Consider the following 20725-nt stretch of genomic DNA (forward strand, 5'->3'; position numbering starts at 1 on the left):
GAGTCAGGATTCAGTCAGTATCTGTTGAATGAATGAATAACTATGCCTTCAGTTTCCAGATTTGTGTCTCAGGCCTAGGTCCCTCTTCTGAGAGACAGGTATCACAAACTGCTTCTCCAGCATCTCTCCTTTGAGGTTCCCAAAGCAATTTAAATGGAAACATAGGCCTTTCCCCCCTCCCCGCTCGTCCTCCAGGGCTCCCATCCCAGGGACTGCCACCACCACCCACCCCGCTGTCACACCAGAGTCCTGGGTGTCACTTTCAACTCCCTCTCCTCTTATTCCCTCATGCAATCAATCACCAATTGATTATACTAACAGGGATCCTACTAATTAATTCTTGAATCCTGTTGCTTTTTTCTATCTGCCTGCCACCATCTCTCACTCGGACAACAGCCTCCTAACTGCTCGCCCGCATGTCCATCTTGCCCTCCTCCACCCATTCTCCCCCAGCAGCACAGTAATCTTTAAAAACAGAAATCTGGTCACACCATTCCTCTGCTCAAGCCCTTTCAGTGGCTTCCCATGAGCTCTGTGTAAAGGTCCCAATCCTTAGGATGGCCCACAAGGCTAAGGCAACTCTCCCCTGCCTTCCGGTTTACAGCCTTGAAGCCTCCGCATGGGCTGAAGCCTCTGTGGGGAATCCTCCTTCAACCGCCCCTCCACCCCAATGGCCTCAGGGGCCTCCCGGACTCCTGGGACCATATCAGTCTACTCTGTTCCCCAAGCACCCAGATGGCTTTAATGACCCTCATCACCCCAGAGGTTCTGATTTCACTGGTCGGGAGAGGCCCAGCCATCACCTTCTTTCTTAAGCCTTCTTGGTGACCTAACACGGAGCCAGGGCCGAGAACCACTGCCCTACAGCATCTGGGGCCAGACTATTCTGGAAAACTCCTCCACCTGGTTTTTTTGGGGACCCTGGAAAAATCTGTGCCTCATCTACATTTTGTTGGCCTGAAGGTCACTCTTCTGGTAACCCTGCTCCTTGGAGCTGAGAGGGAGGCAAAGGGCCACACCTGGCCATGCTACTGGTGATGACAGTTTTAGAGGCTCACATGACTCAAGTACCTGGCTCCGCCAGAGCCACTGCTGTCACCAGTCCTGGCCAAACTCTGCACTCGCAGTGGGGCACTGCACACTGCCCCATTCCACGTTCTAGCGGGCTCACCTACTTTCCTCCCCAAAGGCTCTGACAAGGGCATTTAACGATCAGACATTTAACCTCAAAGGAACATATTACCTCACAAGCGAACCACTAATTCATTTGTTTAAAAAATGGTGACATCAACCTGCTTCATGTCTGTAGCACCAGCAACCTGGTGTGAAGGGGGAAACCCTCTTTGTTTCTTTTAAGAACAAATACAAAGGTCAGGAAAAGCAGGCAACAGGAGCGAGAGGAAATGGTTGCTTCGATACCTTGCATGGAGTGAAAATGAAAAACCATGGCTGTGTGAGGAAGAGAAAGTAGGCTGAGACTAACCTGATGATGAAAGCGCCTCTGACCTCCAAGAGCTTCCGTTCACTGCTGAACCTCTTGAGAAGGTTGATCATGAACTTATAAAAGTAGGAGTTCATGGTAGGAGTGGAAGGAGAACATTCTAAGCCTTTGGTACCTGTAGAGAAAGGGACAGAGCTGGGATTTATTGTGCCCACAGGGTGATAGGACCCATCATAGAATATAAACAATTATAAATGCCAAAAAGGTGGTAGTGGGGAGGGGAGGGTGTCTGTGTGTAACAAGATGAGGGAAAATCTTTAATCAAGAGCCGGCAACAGGTTGACAGCAAAAACCAAGGACTATATAAGTATGTATGAGCAAATACCACTTTGCTTACTGCAAGCGTACCCACTTACCTGTCCACACCCCCAGCCATGCCCCAATCACTTAGCAACACCTCCTATGATGAGTAGGATCCTCTGCTAGGTGCTATGACATTTTTAAAAAACAAATTTTTCTCATTATCCCAATAAATAAAATACAATTGTGCTTTATTTTGACAAACGACAAGTCAAAGAGAAAAAAGAGTAAAAGACAGGTACACAATCTCAATAGTTAACAAAACTGACAAACCCTGAGAGGCAAAAGCCACTCTTTACCCAACGTGACAAGAAAAAGTAAAAGCTACCCACACCCACTAGATTAAAGACGGCACACACTAACAAAATGTTACCAAGTGTTTCAGTCTTGACCTAATGTTTTGAAATCGGACATTCTTCCTTATCTGCAGGCAAAGATGCTCTCGCAGAGTTTACTCTAAACACTTTCAAAGCCCAAGTCGACTTTAGAAACAGAATCACACTGGAGGTCTCCCTCTGATATGTGTCCCAGCTGAAACCACACTGAGGACCAAGGGCCAGATGCAGCCCCACCCCCCATCCCCACGTGTTCTCCTCTGCAAGGCATTTAGCACGGAGGGGAGGGGACAAGGACAGGGCTGAGGGAATGCTTGGACTACCTTTATGTGAGGTGGTGTATTTACACACCCCATGGGATTCCCCCCCCCCCCAACCCCGTTCCTTTCTAACACATGCTGCCCTCAACAGCACTGCTGGAAAGAGGCGTTAGCGATGGTAGGAATCCTCACTCCAGCTGCCCAAGACATTAACATGGCATTAAAAAACAAACAAACCAACGAAAAACAGCTTGAGATATAATTCACATACCATAAAGTTCACCCTTTTAAAGTGTACGATTCACTGGTTTTCAGTATATTCACAAAGTTGTGCCTAATTCCAGAACATTTTCCACTAATTCCAGAACATTTTCCATGATTCCAAAAGAACCCCGTACCCATTAGTTGTCATTCTCCATTCTCCCCTCCACCAGCCACTGGCAACCATTAATCTATTATCTCTATGGATCTACTTATTCTGGACATTTCACATAATCATACAGTATGTGGCTTCTTTGGCTTAGCATATTTTCAAGGTTCATCCATGCTGTAGTATGTATCAGTCCTATATTTGTTTTTATGGCTGAATTAATATTCCACTGTATGGACAGACCTTATTTTATCCATTCATCAGTTGGTGGACATTTGGTTGTTTCCACTTTTTGGCTATTAAGAATAATGCTGCTATGAACATTCACATACAAGGTTTTGTGTGAACATGTTTTCATTTCTCTTGGTTATATACCCAGGAGAGGAATTCCTGTTTAAACTGTTGAGGAACTGCCCGACTGTTTTCCACAGTGTAAAATGGCTGCACCATTTTACATTCCTACCAGCCATGTATGAAGGTTCCAATTTCTCCACATCCTTGCCAATGCTTGTTATTATCTCATTTTGATTATAGCCCTTCTAGCAGATGGGAAGTAGTATCTCACTGTGGAGTGATTTGCACCTCCCTAATGATTAATGATGCTGCACATCTTTTCATTAGCTGACTGGCTAGCTGCGGATCTTCTTTGGAGAAATCTCGATTCAAATCCTGTGCCCATTTTTAAATTGGGTCATTTGTCTTTATTGTTGAGTTGTAAGAGTTCTTTATATTGGATACAAGTCTCTTATCAGATATTTGATTTGCAAATATTTTCTCGCATTCTGTGTTGTCTTTTTACTGTCTTCATGGTGTCCTTTGAAGCACAAAATTTTCAATTTTTAAAGTCCAATTTATTTTTTCTTTGGTTGCTTGTGTTTTTGGTGTCACATCTAAGAAACTATTACTTAATCCAAGGTCAGAAAGATTTACTGATCTGCTTTCTTCTAAGATTTTTTTTTTTAAGCTCTTACATTTAGGTCTCTGATCCATTTAAAATTTTTTATATGGTGTGAGGAAGGAGTCCCAAGTCATTTTTTTTCTTTTTTGCACATGGATGGATAGCTCGTTGTCCCAGTATAACACGATGTCTTTTTCTTTTTTTTTCTTAACGGCAGGAGAAGAGGTTGCAGCTCCCATGTGGGAATGATGTCTTTTTAAACTTTTGTATATGCTTTATTTTTTATATTTAATTTTTTCAGCTTTGTTGAGATGTAACTGACATACAACTGTAAGTTTAAGTTGTACATATTGATTTGGTACACTTAGATATGATTAACACCATAGCGTTTAGCTAGCATCTCTACCGCCTCACATAATTTCCATTCTTTTTTGTTGTGAGAACATTTAAGATCTACTCTCTTAGCTACTTTCAAGTATATAATACAGTATTATTAACTATAATTACCACGCTGTATGTTAGATCCCTAGAACTTATTCAACTTCTAACTGGAAGTTTGGAACTCAGGAAGGACACTGGAGGAAGCGGAGTAGCTGACGGAGGTATCTGGGGCCATCACTTTCCGGGTGGCCCCTCTGTCTCAGTAATCGTAGCCATGACTTCCTCTCCCAACCAGGGAGAAGATGGCCACACACCAGCATGAAATAGGCAGGATGTGGGGCCTCTGGGAGTCAAGCTTGGCTGTGCGAGGGGATATAACTCCAGAAGCATCAGCCCAAATCACAAAATGTATAGAACCATCCAGAGTACTATAAGTGAGCCTACAGAGGAGCCCCTGTGGGCTGACCAGTGGCCAGGAAGTAGCAGTAAAACCTCCCAGGAGCTATCTTTAGGCTGAATTTAGACTTCCCTTATGTCCTTGCACAGTCCTTATGGGGAAGTAGGTGGGAATTGGAAAAGGCAGTGGTAAATTACGCTGTGAGGATTCCTTACCAGGAGCCACACCTTCAAACTACTGTCCTCTCTCCTGAGAACCTCCTAGACTGCTCCCAGACCCCGTCCAAGGGCCAAGCCTCGAGTGAGAAGCCCAGTTCAAAGGTGGGCCTCACTGAACTACTGTTGTTTGCAGTGCGTTTTTCTGGGTCCTTGCCCAGACGGCCTGGCCCAGGAGGTCCTGAGTGACTCTGGAATGGCAAACAGTCTCTACCCCCTGGCCCAGAGGGGGCTGTTTGCAGAATCAAGTGTCACATTCTTACAGATCGAGTTGCCCCAGGCCCAGCTGGGGCTGATCTCTGAAGAGGTGGTTGCAGACACAGCTGTTGAGGCAGGCTGGCTGCCTCCTGGGCCCCTCTTCACATCCCCACCTCCCCGTGGTGGCCTGGCTGGAGGGCACAGGCCCCCCTGCAACCCCACTGGAAGTGCCTGTGGGCTGGAACCCAGCTTACTGCAGCCTTCTCCCGGGTACTTACTCATGATGGCTCCTTAAGTCCCTGTCCCCTTCTTGCTTCTGTATGTGCACCCCCGTCCCACCCCATTTCCAGGCCTAGTGCCACTTAGGCTCCAAAGTATTCCAAAGGACAAAGGGACCAACACAGGGGATGACCACAAAGAAATCCTCCCCAACGAGGGCCACCTGGGACCATGGTCTCCATTCCCCAGGGGCTGGGTGTCTTGGGCAGGCATTGGGGAGGTGCTGGGAGGTTCTGGCCTCCCAGGGGCAATGGGAAGTATCAAGCATGGTATTTCAGAGCTCGGCCTGGGAGGCCATCAGAGCAGGGTTCCGATCAGATCTGCCTCTGCCAGGCACTGGCTATGCAACTCTGGGCAAGTCTTACCCCCTCTAAGCCTGTTTCCTCATCCATAGAGTGGGGCAGTAAGAATCCTATTAAATGAGACAGAACATGCTCTGGGCCTGCGCTTGCCACATAGTCTGTGCTGCTATTATTAGCAAACATGCCGTAACCCAGACCACTGCATGGGGCAAACTGCTCTTCCTCTCGAAGTCTTGGAATGGATGACTGAGGTCTCGGGGGTAGTGTGGAATGTCTCTGAATGGGGAAGACTTTAGATCTGGGAAAAGTTCACAGTGCTCTGCTGAGAGGTAGGGGAAGCTGCAAGGAGGAGACGGCGTCACCTGTAAGTCTACCAACCCCACATCTGAGAGACCTGCCCACCTCTCAGCGGACAGATTGGCCAAAGATGGCATAAGAGAAAGCCCAGGGCTGCTCTGGACACATCCCCGGTCTCCTTAGCCACAGGCCCCTCTCTGGGCCACACAAGCAACTCTCAAAATCCAGGTCTGCATGGCAGCCCCTGGAGCTGACACCCTTAGTGGGAGGGAGGAGGAAGGAGAGACAAGTTTGCAAGAAGCCATGGCAAGTGACTCATGTCCTCACAGTGCCGTGGTTGCTGGGAAAGCCGCTGCAGCTCAGCCCTCCCACCACTTACAAACTACAAAGAGCAGGAGGCAGGCACCTTCCCCAATACTTGGCTGACAGGAGCTCAGTGTGCTGGGAGCTTCAGGGGAGCTGTCCGGCCTGGCCTGCAGCTGTCTGGGAACGGCCTTTTGGCCTCCAGGCTCCCACATGCCAGAGGGACTCTGGTCAGGGCCACTGCCCTCGAGAGGAGGAACCTCCATAGGACAGCACCACGAGCCTCGTAAAGCTTGAGATCCTGGCCCAACTGTGGAGAAACATGTCAGGATAGTCATCTCCCAGCAGGGGGAGGGCAACAAGCCCTGGGTGGACTGGTCAGAGCTGGGCCGCAGTGCTCACCATGGACAGGCTGAGGACCCAGTCTTTCCCAGGCCTCAGTCTCCCTCTGGGCCACCAGCCACTTGTCTGACCTTACCGGCCCTCAGGCCCAGTTGGCTTGAGATGGAATCTTAGATGTTCTCAGGCAGGACTGCAGGCTCAGGAGGAGACGGGGCGGGGGAGAAGAAAACTCTACTCACTCCAGGAGCTACTACAGGGAGTGGCAGGCCCCTCTCGACTGAATGAATGTCTGCCCAACTGCAGCCTCGCCGTGGGGAGCTCACGGCGCTTCCTCAAGCCACTTCTCCACTCCTGGCTCTTGTTCGTCCACACACGTGACAAGCATGGCTGGGAACTGGCCTCCTTTCTCCGCGGGGCTGATAAAAGCCAACTCTGCCGCACTCTCCTGCTGGTTGGCGGTGTTGCTGGTCATTAGGAGGAGCCCAGGGTCCCGATGTAAGGTGTGCCCTCCACACTGTGCTGAGGACTCAGAGGCTCTTACTCAGGTGACATTACTGACAGCACGTCTTCCAGGCCCACCAGGGAGGATGGGCAAGCTATCTCGCCAGGGCCCTGGGGGTGGGGAGGAGAGAACCACCTGGCCATGGTCTCAGGAGAGAGGCGCCCTTTGGGGGGCTGAGAAGAGCAGGAGTTTCATTCCCCAGTCCTGCTGAGGACCAGTACTGCAGCCGAATGCTGCTTGCCTCGCATTTCTGGTTTGGACAAGCGGGCTCTGGCAGGAAGCTCACGTGACCACCGCTGGCTCAGGGGCAGACAGATGCTGTCGGGAGCACTCGGTACACAAAACCAGATCAGTGGGGTGGGCGGCCAGAGAGCCAGCCCCACAGATGTTACTAAGTGAAACCTGATGTGGCGACATGAGAATCTGCAGAACGTCTCACAAACAACCTTCCCTGGGATGTTTTGGATTGAGTTTTGTGGTTATGACGTGAAGGAGCCTCACATGTCAGGATAAAAATAGCTCTGGCCTCCATATGCAACGTGAGTTACAGTTCAACAAAACCAGATGGGAAAACATTAGCCGCCCAGCCCAGGCCCGGCAGGGTTCCTGCTCTGCTCCCATCCTCCTGTCTACCTCCCCACCAGCCCCTCTGTGCCCTGAGGATGGGAGGAAGGGCCAGAGGACCCAGATGAGATCCAGGTCCTGCTGCTAACTGGCAGGCAGTCTAGAGGAAGTGACACCTTCTCCAGGGTGGCGGTTTCTGTCTGTGAGCGTCACAGGGTTAAGGGGCTTAACACGCAGCTCCTGGCACAGAAAGTGCTGTGAGGAGGGGGTTGCACGATTGGGAGGCTGGCTTGGAATCAAAGGGGACAGGTGGAGAGGGGCTAGCTTCACTGGGACAGAGGGGGCCAAGGGCTGTTGTAAATCAGGGTCTCAGGGGGCCTGTGGAGTCTGTTGAATCAGAGCGCCCAAACCCACGGCTACACGGACAAAAGGGTGGTTAAGATGTTGCAGCAAAAGCATCCTTGGGATCCAATCCAAAAGGTGGTCACTTTCCTTTCTATGGACCAGCCCAGTGGAGGTCGGGGAGCCCTCTGCACAGGGCAGCCACCCACATCCAGGAGGCTTTCCAGCTGCCCAGCTTAGAGCAAGCGATACACCACTGGCCACAGCAGGGCCCAGAGGAACTTGAAGCCGACATCCGTGGAGGGGCTGCACTAGGAGGGCGCTGCGGCTGCTGCAGGAGCGAGCAGTGCTGGGGCCCCGGGCGGTGCTGGAGGAGGGAGGGGCCCTCAGGATGGCCAACAGCGATGGCTCTGGGACAGAGGGGGCCAGGCTCTCCATCTGCTGACTAGTGAAGGCCTGGGCAGCGGAGCTAGGCGAGCCTCAGTCCCGGCCTTGGGCCCCGCGGCCCTCCTCCCGTCATCATAATGAATTCTGAAAGCTGGCACTGTTATGGGCGCCTGATGGGATTCAGAGATGAGTACAACAGGCCACTGCGGTCTGACTGGGGCACACAAGTCACCTGGTGATCCTAGTACAACGGGATTCTGAGTATGGGGTGGGCCAGAGTGTCCCCATTTCTGAGCGTCCAGGCAACGCCGACGCTGCACAACCTGCACCTTGAGAAACGCGGCTCTACGAAGTCACAGCCAAGGCGGGAAACAGATGTGAAGCCCAGCACCCTGCACAGTGACGGGCGGTGGCACAGCAGCAGCACAGGAGTCTGATCCGCGCCGTCTGCCCTGTCCTGAAGCACGTGTGAGTCCTTATAGTAAGGACGGAACGAAGGCAGCGCTGCACTGGGATTTATCTTAGCCCCTTCCATGCAAGAGCTCACAGAGCCTCCAACCGCCCATCGCCCAATTTATAGAGGAGGCAGGACACGTGCCCAAGGTCCTAGGACAGGCAGGGCAGAGCTGGGCTATAAGTCTAGGTCTTTCCAAGCTCAGCACCTGTGCTCTTCTATTTTCCTAAAAAGAGTGTGTGGGAAGAAGGGCTTTTAAGGCTCAAAGAGCAACAGGTAAAGTTTTTGGGGGCTGGGAAATGGTCTGGTGCGGCTGGAGGAGGTAGACCCAGCAGAAGGGAAAGAAATGAGGTGCTGAGGTGGCCCAAGGCCAGAATGGGGTCCCTGAAGTCACTGTGAAGAGGAGGGCTACCCCCAAAACTGCCAGACTGGAGTCACGACCCAGCACCCAGAGGAGACCACAGGCCTGGCTACCACTGCTCTGCTCCTCTCTTCGGGTGGCAGAAGCTTTCAGTGCTGGTCAAGCCTGGGGTTCGCCTGTGTTCCCATCCTCTGAGTGTGGGGGTGAAGAGAGCAGGCTCTCAGGCCAGGCCCCTGGGTTAGCATCGATGCTGTCGCGATCCCTCCTCCCAGGTGGGAATGGCAGTGGTGTTCCCCTCAGAGATGTTGCGAGCTAATCCACAGTGTGGCTCAGGAAGCTGACATGTGGGAAGCAGTCCTAGTAAGAGCTCAACAGGGATGGCCTGCTAGCATTCTTCTAGAACTTCTTTCTGCATTTGGGCACACCAGCCTGGGCCATAAGGAACAAAACCAAATCAGAACTTTTCCCTTTTGCCCATGTTTTGAGAACTGGGATCAAATCCACTTTGGACCAGAGAGCCCTGATATGAGCAGTTTTATCCAACCAAGAATGGGCCCCGTGGATGGAAGGAAGGGCAGGGAAGCCTGGGTTTTAGTCCTGGGTGACCTTTGGCCCAGACTGTCCCAGTGTGCTGGGCTGGGTGAAGGCTGCTCCCACTCCTGCAGCAGGGGGTCCAAGCCCCAGGAGGGCCAGGCGTGTCCCTAACAGGGGCTGGTCCTAGACGCCTCCTGCTCCTGCCAAGCAGCATTCTGCACAGTATCGGGTCAGGCCCCTTGGGTCTGCTCGAGGGGGGCTCAACATCCCCTCTCCCCAGAGCCTGGCAGAGCCTAGGCTCACATCCCCCTGAGTGGAGATAGGCAGAGAAGGCACAAAAGTTGCCAAGTCATAGGAGACCCAAGCGATTGTTTCATTTCGTTTCACCAAATCACAGTCTAGGGAGCCAGGGTAATGTGGTATCCCTCCACAGGCTTCCCTCGGGGCTACTCAGCCAGGCGGTACCCCTCCTGACTCTCCCAGAGGTGGCCCTCTTCCCAGCCTGGAGCTCTGCAAAGGTCAGGAACGAAGAGGGTGCGGGAGAAGCGACACCATCACCTCTGCCCGTACGATTGCAGTGAAGGGTCAAATGTTCACAGTCGAGCAGGCAAGAGGAAAATCCCACGTGGGCAACTCTGCCTTGTGGGCTCTGGGGCCCAGTGTGTGGCATAGTTAGGTCAACACAGCAGCTACCCTACTGCTGCATGCAATCTGCACCATCTGAGTTTACAGACCCAACACACTGGTGGGGCCATTTGGTTTCCTACACACACCACCGAATTCATCTTTGCTAGACTCCCTGCCTCCTTGGCTTTCCAGAAAATCCCTTTACAGGGGTTGGGTGAGGGAATCTACCCTAAAGAGACACAGCACTGCAGTCTGCAAGTTCTCAGAGCTGTGCCCTGGAGAGCCAGAGCAAAGCAGAATCCAAACAGGAAGAGGGTTTGGCTCTGCAGCCGTTGTCCACATGTACAGCTAGATGGAAACACACAGAATGACCCCCTTGCTTGCATGCCTGAGAAGTAATGTGACAGAGCAGCCCGCAGAGGAATGTGTGCACACTTCCTGCATGCTTTCTGACCTAGCAGCCACCCTCGACCACCTCGGTGCCTGGTACGTGCCCTCCCCAAGGCAGCTAAGGACCAGCTCTGGCTTCCCATGCTCTTCTATTACTGGTATGAGCTTGACCTTGACCTTTTAAAATTAGACTCATTTGAAAAATCTGGTGCCAGCTGTGGACACAAACAAGCATGCGTGGTTCCCACACTCCTCGAAGTACACACGTGGGGTCTCAGGCTAAGTGCGTGGCGCTCAGCGCTGTGAATCCTTGAATCAAGAAGCATTACTGGCTGCAGGCATTTCTTTGTTCTTTCCAGGATGTAATTTCTTCCCGTCTGGCAGACTTGGTTATTTTTCTATGAATTCAGGGTGAGTCCCTGGCTGATGTGAGCCAGTCTGACAGCCTTGGTGAGCTGGGGCAAGTCTTCACTGCCTCAGCCTCGTTAGCGGCCCACCCAACTTGGTGGGGCCAGGAGCTGGGGTTCAGAGTGCTTTACCATCCACGTGTCCCCCAGACCTTGTTCCCAATCAGCTGAAAGGACTTGCTTCTGTAGGGAGCCCTTGGCCCTGTCCAGAAGACCTGGGCTGCCCACAGCCATTTTTCTGTCCCATCCTTTACCAGCTAGTAAGCATTTCACTCATCCACGTCTCTGTGCCCAGGAAGGAGAGAAAAGCCACTTTATAGACAGAGGAACAGATCAGAGTCCTGGGAGACCAAGGCGTCCTTCCCCTCCCCCGCCTGGGGCTGTGCTGCCTTAGCTCTTTGCTTCTCCCACTGGGGAGACATGCTCCAACCAGGGCACCTGAGGGCCAGATTGTGCCCTGGCAGGTGCCTCATCTTGGCTGCGGCCGTCCTCTTACAGTCAGGTCTCACTGCCACCCAGTTCCTGCCCCACTTCTCCAAGGAAGAGCCTTCTGCTTCTCACCCTTCTCAGCAGGGTCCTACCCCCACATGAAGGCTTGGCCCCCACACTCCACCTGTGGCATTCCTGCCATCCATCCGGAGGACTTCAGGTTGACTGCCAAGGGCTGCGTTGAGGACACGAATGGAGAATGAAGTTCTGGGCTGTGGGAAAGAGGGTGGAAACCTCAGCAGGGGTCCCGGGTCAGGATGTGGGAGCCTCCCTGACTATGGCCTCTGGTTGCCCAGAGGAAACTGGGCTTGTTGGCAAGGAAACCACTGCATCCTGGGGAAACAAGAGAAGGAAGCTGTGCTGCTGCTAGAGCCCCTCACTCCTCCCTTGCTTCAGTCAGAAACAGCTGGAAACTTGGGACCAGCTGCAAGCAGAGTGCGTGCAGTGGTGTGGACAAAAGCCTGGGGTCCTACATGATACCCTGCGGCAAGGGCCAGGGTGGGGCTGGACTTCAAGTTCACTGGGGAGACGTCTTCAATGCACCGGGCCTTCTGTGATGACCTCGCAGTCTTGGGGTGCATCAGGCCTGCAGTCAGGGTTCCGGTGGCTCCAGTGAGCAGGTGTTTCCAGGTGTTCTCTAGGACCAGCCTGGGAGGCCTGCAGGAGGGAGGCTGCTGCCGAAAGGCCCCAAATCTATTTGATGTCTGGCTTCTGTATCAGAAAAGCTGTCTAGGGCCTGTGCCTGGATGTCAAGAGCTGCTCAGGGGACAAAGAGACTCCAGGCAAACACCCAAGATTCTCTGGGTACTTTCCTATTGACGTGCATCCCTGGGCATTTTTCAGGATGGTGTCGTTGGCGGGAACTGGCATCTACCTGGGAGGGAGGTGCTGGACATCGCACTGGCCTGGGAGCAGGGCCGGCTGATGTCTAGAAGGAGCCCGAAGGGTGACCACCAGGAACGCCACGGCCACCTTCATGGCCAAGGGCTGCCCGGAAACATCCTGTTTGAATTATGCTGTCTTTTGCCTGGGCTGCCTGCCATGTTGAGAGCTATTTTTAGCTTCTTGTTGAGGAAGGAAATGGCTGCCTAGTCTTCCACCTGTGAGACTCAACTCCAAAGCCGCTTGATTCCTGACTGGTGAGATGCTGCCCCAAGGAAAGAGACAATCAGCTGATTCAGACGGTTTTACAGTTAGCCAATGGCTCCAAAGGATGAACCAGTGCAGGAAGATGAGGAAAAAGGGATACGAGGGTTTCTCCCTGGGGTGACGGGGCTGCTCGAGTGTGAGCTAGGAGGCAGCAGCATGGCGAGGTCCACGTGCCTCTTGGAGAGTGGCAGACCACTAACCTGTCACACTCTGGCAGAGCTCAGGGCTCATGAGTGATAGCCCCAAGGATGGTCCAGTCCAGGACGAGACCGAGCACTAGCATTCCCAGGTCCGTGAGGCTGGACTCGTCAGGGGATTACTTACCAGGAGTGGTCAGTAGGCCACCTCTGCCAGCGGTGGGCATCTGAAGCTCGGAGTGGCTGACCCGGAAGTCAGGGCCATCGAGGGGGCTTGGGTCATCCGTTTGGCCTGCAGGGGAGGAAGCAATTTCTGCCAACACCTCCAGATCCTTCAGGATAACCTAGGGAAGAAACGCGGATGATGAGGGACAAGCACCTCCACAGGCAGCTGTGGATGTTACTCCAAACACCTATCGATTGATAAACGGAGAACAGAATGTGGCATATCCACGCCAGGGAGTGACTTGGCGATAGTAAGGAATGAAGGTCTGATACCGGGTACAACACGGATGAACCTTAAAAACTTCTGCAGAGTGAAAGAAGCCAGATGCACTATGTGAAATGTCCAGAATAAGTAAACCCATAGAGACAGAAAGTAGATTAGTGGTTGCCAGCGGCTGGGGGAAGGAGACACAGGAGGTGACTGCTAATGGCCACAGGGTTTCTTTTTGGGGTGAGGAACATGCTCTGTAATCAGTGGTGAAGGATGCACCACCACATGAAAATGCTAAAACCCCGAGTTGCTTGTATACTTTAAAAGGGTGAATGATATGTGAACTGCACCTAAAAAAACGTCAAGTTAAAACCCCCAACTGGCACCCTAATTCCCAATCCCGTGGTCCTCAAGAGCAATCTGCCTCTTGCTCTGCCCATGGCCATGGTGGTGGTGATGGTGGTGGGCCTCGCTGACCTCCCACACTCTCACACCTGGTTCGGACTCCCAGGAGAGCTGAAGGGCTCGAGGAGGCGACCTGTGTCTTCACATCTTGTCAGCCCCACTGTACCCCTAACCGCAGGCTTTTCCTCTCAGGCCTGGCTGCGCAGGTGTACAAGGGCACTCATCCTCCAGGCAGCAAGTGAGAAAGTACGAGGGAGCTGGCGCCAGGCCACACTCAGCTTGATCCCGTCCCCACAAGGGCTACACTGACCCACACCACGTTGCCGATGGGTGTTGATTTCCCAGTCAGAAAAGACGCTTAGGAAGAAGCAGCAACACCTTAGAGGCCTGGCCACTGCGAAATGTCCCCAACCTCTGAGTGGCCCCAGGGCCAGGCTGCAAGAGAAGGGGGAGGCCAGAGGAGGAACCTGTCCTTGCTCCCAGCCAGCCAGAATTCATGCCTTCACTTGTTGTGAGTCTCACCTTACAGTCACCTGCTCAAGGTAACAGGAGTCCATTTCAAACCCAAACTGGAGCACCAGTTAATTTCAGCCGCACAACCCCTCTTCCGCAGCAGCTACTGAGCACCGGCTGCGGGCAGGGACCTGTGCTGGTTCGAGGAGATGCAAAGCTGAACAGGACAGGACTCTGAGGAGGTCACAGATGTGCCGCAAGTGCCATGGCAGTCAGCAACTTGGCCTGAGGGGAACGGGGTGCTTCGGAAGTACCTGGGCCTCAGTTTCCTCATCTGGGGAAGGCTGTCATGAAGATTATAGTTGACACTTGATGCATCACTTGTGTTACAAGACCTTTGGCACCACAGCAGAACACGGTCAGCGGCCCTGGAGTAGGGATGGGGCAGGGGCAGTGGTGCCCACATGGCGGGCTCAGACTTCATTCCCCATGAAGAGAAGCTGCACCGCCCATCTCTGTACCACCTCCTCCCGCCCCATTGGAGAGCACAGCCAGCAAAGCAGCATATTTTACTTTCTGAATTCTTCTTTTAGAAAGTTTAACACCAAATGGCAAATGAATGCAAATTACACTTCAGTTGCACAATTAAAGCTGGAAGTGTTGTCTACAGGTTCCTGCAGTAATCCCAGCCACTCCTCCTGTGCTTACGTATCAAAAGAATTGTCTCCAGTCCCCAGGGGCTGGCAAAAAGCCCAAAGACAGACAGCCCTGCCTGGGGCAACACCACATGTACTTGTATGTACACACACACACACACACACGAACGCACACGGTGCCTTCCAGTCCCTCAGAGCAGGATTGGGAGAATAGCACCACAATCTCCTCTAGCCTCCTACAGGCAAGGAGGGGTCGGGGCTGCCAAAATGGAGGGCAAGGAATGGCCTGAAGAGGGGAATGCGGAGCTTGTGGAATGCCACTCGGGGGTTCCGAGGTGGCTCTGACATCCAGGCTCCTGTGCTCATCAAGTCCAGCTGAGCAGCAAACCCCACTCAGTCCAGCCTGGGGAGCGACGAGAAGTCCCCTTGGGAGGGAAGGCCCTAGGAGGCAATGTCAACAGGGGCCTGGGACAGGGCAACAGAGGGGCCGCCGTCCAGCTGGACCTGGATTTGTGTCTCTGTGCCAGGGTTTTAGTGCTCCACCCCCTGAAGAACCCATAGCTGTTGGTCTGTGGACAGGATGCTCTGGGACAAGGACACAGCGACCTCAGCAGCCTTGCTTACGGGGCACCTGCTCAAGGACTAGACGAAAGGCCCTGAGCTACAGATGCGCTTCTTGGCCTCTAGAAGCAGCGCTAGTCCTCCCTCCAACGAGCAGGCTGCCCTGTAATCCTGGCTCCAAGAATGGGAAAGGCTCAAAGTAGGGGGAAGCCACGCCAATTAGTATGCACTGCACAGCTTTTTGCAAAATGAATATAAAACACTTGTGCTTTCTTTTTGTGTGAGAGAAAGAAGGGGGGAAAGAGAGGGAGGGAGGAAGGTTACAAGAAAGCAATATTCTGCAGGAGCAGGAGCGCCTGCCGTTACCATGGCAACAGGCTGGGGGTGGGGAAGACACATCAGCTGGTCCCTCATCCTGGAGCGGAGTGAGCTGGCCATCTTGGAGTGAAAAGGTCGGTGGCAACTGGGTGTGGAAAACATCTGACAAAGCAACTCTGAAGGGAAGGCCACAGGAGTGAGCGGGAGGGGGCTTCATACCCTCTATGGCTTGGGGAGCAAACACAAGGAAGCTGGGGGATTCCTGAGAAAGCCTTTCCTTCTAGGCGGGGACTAGACACCAGCAAAGGGCATCTTTCAGTGTGGGAGGGGAATCATATGGACGGGGCCACTGCATTCCAGCAAGCCAGGGACAGTCTCTCTGGGATGGCAGCTGTTTCCCTTCCTGCTTTCAATGGTCCATCCAGGCACGCCCTGTCCCAACATCTGGTCCACAGACCAGTCCTGGAAAACCCCTTGTGGCAGGAACTCCCTTTTCTCTGTCCCTGAGGTGCTACCAGCCACTCCTTCACCACCTGGGAACAGCTGGAGACCCAGAGCTGTGCAAGGCCACGTCCCTAGGCTGGGAGATCCGTCCTTGCCTCCCACCAGGACTCCTGACCAGGAAGTCCCAGGGCGAGGCATCAGCAGATACTGAATAAATACTTGCTGATCTACAGTGCCAGGCAGGAAATGGAAGATGGATGGTTTTGAACAGCTTCGGCCAAGGGGATGGATGGAGAGGCCGCCCCCTTCATTCTACCCACTTATCTCTAAGAAACTTTTGTCAAAAGTTTGGCTAGGCCACTGGTCAGCTGATTGGGCTCCAGATGTCCACTGGCTCAGCCTTCCAGGCCTGAGAGAAGCAAAGGAAATCCCCAAGCTGGGCCCTCTCCAGTCCCAGCCAGGAGGAAGCTGCAAAAGTGTTTCCAAGGGACACACTAGGTGCTGGCAGAAGAGGTGAATTCAGGCTAAAGGTCCTGGAGGCTGCAGTCTGGCCCAAGGGGGCCGCTGCCAAGGGCTACCTGATGCCTCTTCCCAGAGCAGTGGGGCCGTGCAGGAGATGTGCCGGAGATCTGGGTCAGGTTGGGCTGTTCCTAACTCTTGGGAAGTGGAACTGAGAGTAAGTGCGGAGGGACCGAAGCCAGGCTTCCACAGAAGCTGGGAGGCCTTCCGCTTCCTTTACAAGGGCTGTAGCCCAGCGGATCGGGCTCTTGGTCCCCAACCACATACAGAATGGCTCCTGTTGCTGGTGGAATGGGTCAGAGAACAGACCCTCTTAGGCCAGGTTGTCATCCCAGGACGAGTCTCCTGGGGGAGGTGAGGGAAGGCCACAGGGACGGTTGCAGGCCCCACTTGGACACAGACTAAACGGCCTGGGAAGGGGTAACATTCTCAGGGTCAGAGCAGGCCATGCACAGCATCTCCTGGAGGGCGGCTCCTATAGCCCTGCCTTCTGCAACCAGCAAGGAAAGCACTGCCAAAAAGCACACTTAAATTTAGGGCTGGGAGAGAAGGATCGTGTAGGCTTAGACCTATTTTATTTACCATTGAGAAAGCCACCTTGATTAAAAACCGTTTGTCTCAGTAAAGCAAAAAGAACTTAAAAAACAAAAGATTATATCTTGGTTTGTGTTGACTGACTTTGAAGGCATGTCCTTAGGGATCAGGACTCTTGCTTTTCTTTTTCCATTTTTAATAAATTTTGAAATCCTTACCTAAGTGCCTAGTTCTGCACCATATATGCAAAAATATGCCAAAGGCTCACACCTAATTCTTACTGTTAAGTTCCACTAACACAGTGTGGGTACTGGCAGCTTAAAACATTGCAGTCACCATCCCTCTGGGGGTAGAGAAAAAAAAAGGCCAGCCTCACAAGACAACTTGGGAGTCCGAATCCCCAGGTCCCCTTCCCTCCCACCCCCAGGGTCTCCTTCCTGCTGATGCCAACCATTGCTCATTTGCATCATGCCAGACCCCTGACCAAGAGGGTGCACTCTCAGGGTTATAAATTTCCCCCATAAGCTAGGCAGGGAATGGGGAAAAGCCTGCTGTGCTGAGGGCAGCAGAGGAGCAGCACACACACCGTTACAGCGGTTACCAGGCGATGGGGGGTGGGGGCAGCTGTCTCCAGGGCGCGGGTCCATGGCAACCAGGAGAGCAGCACAGGCTCCCTGGTCTCCTGCTTGCCTCCAGGTCTCTGCTTAATCCCAAGCTACACGGAGCTCTGGCTGAGGAGGCAGGCAGGCTCTTCTCCAGGCCCAGTTCCCTGTCTGCTGGGGAGGGCCCAGGAGCGTGGGGAAGGCTCGAGTGGGATCAGTTCACCATCCACCCCCCATCCTACTTGTTCACTTTCTCACAAAATGTTTGAGTGCCTGCTATGTGCTAGACACAGCCTCTGTCCCATAGAGTGTGACCAGGGGACTAACGACACAGACGGGGACTTGGCCAGCCTTGATGTGCAGGATGAGTGTGTGTGTGTGTGTGTGTGTGTATGTATGTGTGTGAGTGAGACAAATAAGGTTTCATGGAGTATCTAAGCCGAGCTCTTGACCAGTTGCTTCACTTCTCTGAGTCTCGGTTTCCTCTTAGGTAAAGTGGGGGACACAACAGAAGCTCCCCTTGAGGGGTTGTGCTGGAGATGAACTGAGATCATGCACATTCAATGACGCCCAGCACAGGGTCTGGTGTGGAGCAAGTGAGTGTTAGGCGGTAGCTCTTCCTGTCAGCAGTGGGGAGATGGGGCGTCCTCAGCATCACCAAAACAACCTGCCCTGACCATGGGCCTCGTCAACTGCCAACAGGAAGCTGTCAGGGAAATTCAGCTGATTCCAGCTGTGGTCATCTCCAGAGGAGGAAAAATCAACACACATCTTGGGAGAATTTCCGACTTCTGAAGATGCCATGAGCACTCAGTAGGGTGCAAGGTGAAAACAGGGGGTCCTGGCCTGGCCACCTCCCTGAGGCCTACGGAGAGAGGGCGTAAGGCTGAGAGCTAGGGGCAGGGCCTGTCGTCTTCCGAGAGGATCTTACGCGGGTCTGTACCCACGGTTCTCAACCAGAGATGGGCATGAAAATCCGACCTAGGAACTTGTGGAAAATACCAGTGCCCAGGCATCGAGGCCCCCCCTGAGCAAACAATCAGGAAGTCTGAACTGAGGCCCAAGCAGCTGGGTTTTCAAAAGCTCCCGAGCGTCCTGACGACAGCCCTGGTTTGGATGGCTCTGTCGTAGGGCTTCCGTCCAGCTCCCCTCTGTGGAATCCCTCATGTAGATGGGCCCTACTTGGGAAAAGCCAGCCTCCCCCCTTCCCACCCTTCTCAGGCCTCCTCTGCCTTCATCAGGAGCCGGTGGGCCAGGCAGCACGCATCCCCAGTTCACCCACTTACTCTAGTGACTGTGCTGCATCTGGTCCTTACTTGCGCATGAGTGGGAGGAATTCAGACAGCGATAAATACTCCGGCACACAAACCTGCCTTCCCCAGAATGGATGCCACCAGGCCAACAGCATTATTGTGGGTCCCCCATTTATTTGAGGGTGGCTGAGGTGGGGAACTGAAAGCACAAAGTACAGAAACATGACAGAATGAGAGTGAGCAGAGGACCTCTTGCCAGGAGCGATTCTGGGACTGTTAACCACTGGTTCCCCCTCCTCCCTGCCAAGGGCTCTTTTCAGAAGACCAAAGTCCTCCCAGGACCCCTAGCGGTGACTGCGGTGCCTGTGCTGGCTGTCCCTGGGGACTGTGACTGCCTATTACCATGCTGCAGGTCAGCCATAGGGAGAGCTGAGTGGCCAAGTGTCCCAGGTCTTTGACCCCAGGCGAGCTGCAGGAGTAAGGGGTCCATGCCTCTCTGGTTCGGGATATCCATCCTGGGCCCTGCTCGTTTCCCCACCTGGGGTGGGCCCCTGGCAAGAGGAACCAAGTTCTGGGCTCTGACATCTACCCCTCGGGTCTCTGGGCTGACATCTGACCCCATCGTACCATCTGACTGTAAAGAAATCTTTGGAATTGAAGAGTTGTTTTGGTTTGTTTCGGAGAGTGGATGGAATGAAAATTGGAATGAAATAAAAACTGAGGCAAGGATATGAGAAGGAAAAACAAGTCCCATTCTTCCAGAAGACTGTCCACTTTTGAGCAGGCCGCATTAGTATTCCGGGGAGTCGAGTCAGGACCACACAACGTCGGGACGAACACAATCCAGTCCAATTGAATTTTGGGAAAGAAAACTGAGGTGAGGACACGCCGTGGAATTGCTAGTCCCACAGAGAGTGGGGCAGCGTGGACCAGAGGCCTGCCCTCCCGTTCCTCACCCGGGCCACTTCCCACACTGCCCCTCAGCCACCCAGCCACTGGCCCCACTCCTTCTGGACGGGGCCCAGGGCAGCCGCCAGGGCAGATCAGAGCCAAGTGCTCAGAGAAGGTGCATCCAGAACTGCAGCTCAGGCAAGGACAGAATACCATCAATGCAATGCGAGGGGCTGGCCTGGATAAAGCAGTGACCCCAATCCACTGGACCTTTGCCCCACTCTGCGGCAAGGTCAGAACTTGTGTGGGGTTTTAGAAGTTCTGGAATCAGACAGACCTGACTTCTAATTCTGGCTCCTGGTGGTGTGACCTTAGGCAAGACATCTCCTCATGACTCAATTTCCTTTTATGTCAAACTGGGGAAAATTAAAACGACCCTAGGACTGCCAGCAGACTTGTTAAGACAACAGATGCAATGCACTCTGAACTATGCCATAAACGTTGGTGTTTGCCCTCCGCTTCTCCCTATCTCCTCACACAGACACGTGGGGTCCGACACACAGCACCCACCATGGTGAAGGGAGGGAGCCGGCAGTGGGGGTGTTAGACGGGTTGTCAGCAGTCTCTAAGCTGCCCTCTAATGAAGGGGCCTCTAATGAGATGGAAGCCCTCATTTCTGGGGCCAACACTGAGGTATGGCCACTTTCCAACAGCAGGCCCTTCCTCCTGTCACCATGGAACTCGAGTCAGAAGGGGAACCGATGGGACTCAGTCCTCCCCACCATTCCTCACGGCACAGCTCTCAGGTTCGGGGCAACCCCTGGTGGGACCCCATGCTGAAGTTCCTGTTGTCAATAACTAGGTCCCCTTAAAGCAGAGAGATGAGCCCCTGGGCTCAGCTGACCCACCCGCCAGATCATAGTGACAAGGGT

At 53.3% G+C, this 20725-nt stretch overlaps 1 protein-coding gene across 2 annotated transcripts in view; it reads right to left on the bottom strand.

The window, feature by feature from the left end:
• The window catches only part of VAC14 (VAC14 component of PIKFYVE complex), a 94214-nt gene that overhangs the window by 35891 nt on the left and 37598 nt on the right, over nt 1–20725 (bottom strand). For both annotated transcript variants that reach the window (XM_019757655.2, XM_074314600.1), the window contains exons 13-14: nt 12909–13065; nt 1484–1616 (exon numbers count right to left, since the gene is read on the bottom strand). In XM_019757655.2, the coding sequence (XP_019613214.1) occupies nt 1484–1616; nt 12909–13065 (290 nt within the window). The remainder of the gene's footprint in view (nt 1–1483; nt 1617–12908; nt 13066–20725) is intronic.

This window comes from Rhinolophus sinicus, linkage group LG11 (assembly GCF_036562045.2).
Source record: "Rhinolophus sinicus isolate RSC01 linkage group LG11, ASM3656204v1, whole genome shotgun sequence".
Classification (NCBI taxonomy): Eukaryota; Metazoa; Chordata; class Mammalia; order Chiroptera; family Rhinolophidae; genus Rhinolophus; species Rhinolophus sinicus.